Consider the following 6,000-nt stretch of genomic DNA (forward strand, 5'->3'; position numbering starts at 1 on the left):
TGCGCTGTAATGTTCTATGAATAGAAGAATCATTAATTCACTACAGTGTGGAAACAGGCCCTTTGGCCCAACCAGTCCACACCAACCCTCCGAAGAGTAACCCAACCAGACCCATTTCCATCTAACTAATCCACCTAGCACTATGGGCAATTTAGCACAGCCAATTCACCTGACCTGTACATCTGTGGGAGGAAACCCATGCAGACGTGGGGAGAATGTGCAAACTCCACACAGACAGTCATCTGAGGCTGGGATCGAACCAGGGACCCTGGTAATATGAAGCAGCAGTGCTAACCACTGAGCCACCGTGAATGTAGGTGGATTGTGTTGTTGGGTGGCTTTTTATCTCTTTTCTCCTTTCTACACTAAAAATGTTTGGTTTTTATTTAGTGTTTGCTCAGAATAAATGCTCGCTCAAATTTTAAGCTCAATGGTAACTACTGTTGTGTTGCTGCTGAACTTTTTGTGTTGCTCACAAAGACTTACAATCCCCATGGCATTGGCTCTGACACTAATAGGACAATGCCCTGACTAATCAAAATCAACCTGCTTGGCTGTTAACTGTTGATCAGCATTAGTGGGTACTTTTCCATAGCAACCACCCCACCAATCAGAGTCCACTTGCTAACCAGAGTTGAGAGTGTGGTGCTGAAAAAGCACATCCTGTCAGTCAGCATCCGAGGAGCATGAGAATCGCGTTTCGGGCATAAGCCCTTCATCAGGAAATGCTAACCAACCAGCACTCTCCTCATATTCAGCATACTTTTTGGTTTTTGCCTTGAATTTGTATTCTTGCAAAATGTTCTGATGAGAACAAGATTAAAAAAATTCAGCAAATGTGCCTTTTTCAGAAATATGCAATGCTAAAATTATGACGTATTCTTTCCTAATTGAAAAATTTGACATTCTGCAAATTTGTGCGAGGTTTTTAAGTCCAAAGTCATTCTCAATTGTTAAAATTCCAGTCACGGATATCACACTTCAAGTGTTTTATAGCGAGAGTAATAGTAAGTTCTCATCAGCACAGTGGTTTTTCTATTTGATTGCAATGTGCCTCATAGGGAAGAATAGAATCACTGAATGTTACAGGATTTCCTTGTTTATCTGCACATGTGCAGACTCCAAAAGTTGCTGTCAGTTTCAGAGGAGTAGTGATGGCAAATGGTGCTGAAAATTTCACCACCATAAAATTTGGGACATTGTCAAAAGAAATTCAAAATGCATCTCAGTGATATTAAGTGAATAATAGTTGGATATTTGTTACACCTGTTTATGATGATTGCAGGCAAGAGATATCACAGTCTGCATGCAATGTAGGTATTTTCAAAATTAAGCAAATCATTTTTAGTTGGTTAAAGTACAATTCTACTCTTTCTTGGACTCTCAAGCACAAGCCAACTTGTGCAGTTCTTTTTCTTTAACGTTGCTGATTTGCCCTCAGATTTGGCTGCTATCCCCGACTTTCAGGCTGGGGCGATGGAAAACTGGGGTCTGACCACCTACAGAGAGTCAGCTCTGCTTTACAACCCTGTAACCTCTTCAGCCTCTGACAAACTTGGAGTCACCTTGATCATAGCGCATGAACTGGCTCACCAGGTAACATCAGCTTAACATTTTGCAACTTTAATTGAAAGTTAAAGACTAATCAGGCGGAATATCTTTCCACTACTCCAGTTGAACATGGAAATGACAGGCAAATGAGTTGAGAGACAGCTGGAGCCTCCTGGCCAACAGCTCCATTTTGCTTCCTTGCTCCCTATAATGGGTGCTACAAAAGGAGTCATGTGGAGCAAGGCCTTCTGTCCCAGTTAGAACCATTTTTCTTAGCACTGTTTTGTAGGATTACCTAATCCACCATTCTGGTAGACCTGGGATAGTTGCAACAGCACTCCAATATACAAGAATTTGCCTAGTGGAAGACTTCTCCTCCCTTCATGTTGCTGCTCCTCAGTTACCTGAAACTACAGAGCCTGCAGTTCTGCTGTTGTCTTTTATGAACCTTCACTGCTGTTTCTGTTGGAAGTGTTCCTTAGACTGGAGTGCCTTTGGTGTCATTATTGGTCATAGGAGTCTGTCACATAATGCACTTTGATTCAGGAAATGAACTGGGGTTATGGAAATCTTTGAGGTCCAGTTGGAAGTTTGTAATGGTATTGCCTTAATAACAGGATGGTAAATCTTTTGTTCAGCAATCAGGAATATAGTTGTCCTTTTTTTTTTCTTTTTAACATCTATGATAAAAAAAGAAACATTCCCTTGATGTCCGCTGTTGCAGCCCTTAATTAGCCACTGATTGTCCTCAAGTGTGGCTCAGGAAAGAGTTTGCTTCTGATTTATGACTCATTCAATGTCGAAGAATTCTTCGAACTTTGAAACAAAAATGAAACTCTAGAAGTGAGAATCAATGATTGATCTCATTGCTATAGCAAATTAGACATTGGCATTCCAGTGTGCTATGAATCCATACTGTTTTTCTTTACATAATATTTTGAAATAATAGTTGCTATGCTGGATTGTGTTAACCTGTGGTGTATAAACTCATTATTATTTATATAGGCAGCAAAAGAATAAACTAGTTGCTGATGTCTGAAATGTATTTCTCTTAGTGGTTTGGAAATTTGGTAACCATGGAGTGGTGGAATGATCTTTGGCTGAATGAAGGATTTGCCAAGTTCATGGAAATTATCTCGGTTAACATCACACACCCAGAGCTTCAAGTTGTAAGTACTGATGAGCTTTTGTTGAGGATAATTGAGGAGTCTAGATCTTTTATAAGGATCATCGTCACATTGTAGTGAATTCTGTCTATTAAGAAATTGCATATGTTAAACATCTCATATTTAATATTGTGGAAAAGACTAAGCAAGCTATAAATTTCAGCTGCTCCAGCTTGAAAATATTATTATAAAATAATAGATAAGTCATATCCACAGTGCACTGATGCAGATACAGAAATATTATCTGGCAAGGTAGTGATGTCGCTGTCTTCCTACTGAACCGTGAGAAACAGATTCAAACTTCCCATTCATATGTGATGATTTGGATGTGCCGATGTTGGACTGGGATGGGCAAGATCAGAAGTCTCAGCCTTCGAGACACACAGCAATGCAGAATCGCTGAGCAGAAACTGATAGCTAAGTTCTGTATACATGAAGATGGCCTCAACCATGATCTTGGATTCATGTTGCGCCTCATGTAGCCCCACCAGACATTGTTCTATAATTTGTAAAATCTTCCTTACGGTCCTGTTTTAACACCATCACCTTGATAACGTGTTATGGTCTCTCTGCCTTAATTAGTTTACACAGTTTTAGATTACTTGTTAGACCCTTGGCATGCATCTCTTATAGGCAAAAGTGAGGACTGCAGATGCTGGAGATCAGAGTCTAGATTAGAGTGGTGCTGGAAAAGCACAGTAGGTCAGGCAGCATCCAAGGAGCAGGAGAATCGACATTTCGGGCAAAAGACCTTCAAAAGCCATTCCTGATGAAGGGCTTTTGCCCGAAACGTCGATTTTACTGCTCTTCGGATGCAGTCTGACCTGCTGTGCTTTTCCAGCACCACTCTAATCTAGACATGCGTCTCTTATACCTAACATGTCATTCCAGTCATTTGGTTTGTCTTGAGTACTATCTTATTTTTAATTTTTTGTAATTATCTCTCTGCCTCAACTAATTGGATCATAGGTCATCCCTTCACTTGCTATTCAGCTATTGACACTTTACTCACACCATCTGACACTTGATCACCTGCAGAGACTTGCTATTCAGCCTGTCAACACTTTATCACAGCATTTGTACCACCTTTTGAACTCTCTGCCTATAACTTCCATGCCTGTGTGCTTTCCTTCACTTCACCTGGTGAAGAAGTAATGCTTTGAAAGGTTGTGATTTCAAATAAACCTGTTGGACTATAACCTGGTGTCATGTGACTTCTGACCTCATTTATATGTGATTAGGTGTTGATTTTTGGAAGCAATCAATATGAGCTCCTAATGATCATGCAGAGTGAGAAAATTTTGAATTTGAATTGCCTTAATCTGCTCTCCTCCAAATTTTAACAGTTAAACCATTGGTGATAGAAATGAAAAGTTAAGGGCAGTTACTTGCTTGAGCTGCTGACCTTTTAGCGAAACAGTGGCATTGAAGTTCATTAAAAAAACTGTTCAGTCATTGTTAATGATTGGTGTGTTTGCTAAAATAAATGGAACTGTTGTACTTTGTAAAAGTTTAGTTTCTACCTTTGGTTTACTAATTAAAGATATAGTAGAGTTGGTTAAGGTAAAGTTGCACAGAATTCATAGTAGATGAATCATAGAAGTGCAACTTCAGTGCGACTTGAGAAGCTGAGACCATCTGGGACGATGCAACCCTCTAGATGTTAGAATGTGCATTCACTTCTGGTCTCCCTGCAATAGGAAAGATGTTGTTAAACTGGAAAGGGTTCAGAAAGACTTAGAAGGATTTTGCCAGGATTGACGGGTTTGAGCTTTAGGGAGGGGCTGAGTAGGCTGGGGCTTTTTTCCCTGGAGCATTCGAGGCTGAGGGGGGACTTTGTAGAGGTTTATAAAATCATGAGGGGCTTTGGGGAGAGGCTGAGTAGGCTGAGGTTTTATTCCCTGGAGTGTTGGAGGCTGAGGGGGTCGTTATAGAGGTCTATAAAATCAAGGAGTTTTTGGGAAGGGTTGCATAGGCTGAGGTGTGTTTCCCTGGAGCATTGGAGGCTGAGGGGATACCTTTTGGAGGTTTATAAAATCATGAGGGACGTGGGTAGGATAAAGAGTCAAGGTCTTTATCCCAAGGTCTTTTTCCCAGGGTAAGGGAGTCCAAAACTAGAGGGCATAGATTAAAGATGAGAGGGGATCGATATAAAAGGGATCTAAGGGGCAACGTTTTCATGTAGAGGGTGGTGTGTGTATGGAAGAAGCTGCCACAGGATATGGCAGAGGCTGGTACAATTACAGCATTTAAAAGGCATCTGGATGGGTACATGAATAAGAAGGATTTAGAGGGATATGGACCAAATGTTGGTAAATTGGAGTAGATTTGTTTAGGGTATCTGGTCAATGTGGATGACAATAGGCCATTCTGCCCTTCGAGCCTGCACCACCATTCAATATGATCATGGCTGATCATCCTTAATTAGTATCCTGTTCCTGCCTTATCTCCATAACCCTTGATTCCACAATCCTTGAGAGCTCTATCCAACTCTTTCTTAAATGAATCCAGAGACTGGGCCTCTACTGCCCTTCTAGGACAGAGTATTCCACACAGCCACCACTCTCTGAGTGAAGAAGTTTCTCCTCATCTCTGTCCTAAATGGTCTACCCCGTATTTTTAAGCTGTGTCCTCTGGTTCGGCACTCACCCATCAGCGGAAACATGTTTCCTGACTACAGAGTGTCCAATTCTTTAATAATCTTATATGTCTCAATCAGATCCCCTCTCAGTCTTCTAAACCCAAGGATATACAAGCCCAGTCGCTCCAGTCTTTCAGTGTAAGGTAATCCCGCCATTCCAGGAATTGACCTCGTGAACCTACACTGCACTGCCTCAATAGCCAAAATGTCTTTCCTCAAATTTGAAGACCAGAACTGCACACAATACTCCAGGTGTAGTCACACCAGGGCCCTGTACAGCTGCAGAAGAACCTCTTTGCTTCTATACTCAATCCATCTTGCTATGAAGGCCAGCATGCTATTAGCCTTCTTTACTACCTGCTGTACCTGCATGCTTACCTTCATTGACTGGTGTACAAGAACACCCAGATCTCTCTGTACTGCCCGTTTACCTAAATTGATTCCTTTTAGGTAGTAATCTGCCTTCCTGTTCTTGCCACCAAAGTGGATAACCATACATTTATCCACATTAAACTGCATCTGCCATGCATCTGACCACTCACCTAACCTGTCCAGGTCACCCTGTAATCTCCTAACATCCTCCTCACATTTCATCCTGCCACCCAGCTTAGTATCATCAGCAAATTTGCTAATGTTATTACT

At 41.2% G+C, this 6,000-nt stretch overlaps 1 protein-coding gene across 3 annotated transcripts in view; it reads left to right on the plus strand.

Moving 5' to 3' along the window:
* Positions 1 to 6,000, plus strand: part of erap1b (endoplasmic reticulum aminopeptidase 1b) — a 69,901-nt gene that overhangs the window by 17,351 nt on the left and 46,550 nt on the right. For all 3 annotated transcript variants that reach the window (XM_043709753.1, XM_043709760.1, XM_043709770.1), the window contains exons 5-6: positions 1,442 to 1,596; positions 2,607 to 2,720. In XM_043709753.1, the coding sequence (XP_043565688.1) occupies positions 1,442 to 1,596; positions 2,607 to 2,720 (269 nt within the window). The remainder of the gene's footprint in view (positions 1 to 1,441; positions 1,597 to 2,606; positions 2,721 to 6,000) is intronic.

The sequence above is a fragment of the Chiloscyllium plagiosum genome, chromosome 2 (genome assembly GCF_004010195.1).
Source record: "Chiloscyllium plagiosum isolate BGI_BamShark_2017 chromosome 2, ASM401019v2, whole genome shotgun sequence".
NCBI lineage: Eukaryota > Metazoa > Chordata > Chondrichthyes > Orectolobiformes > Hemiscylliidae > Chiloscyllium > Chiloscyllium plagiosum.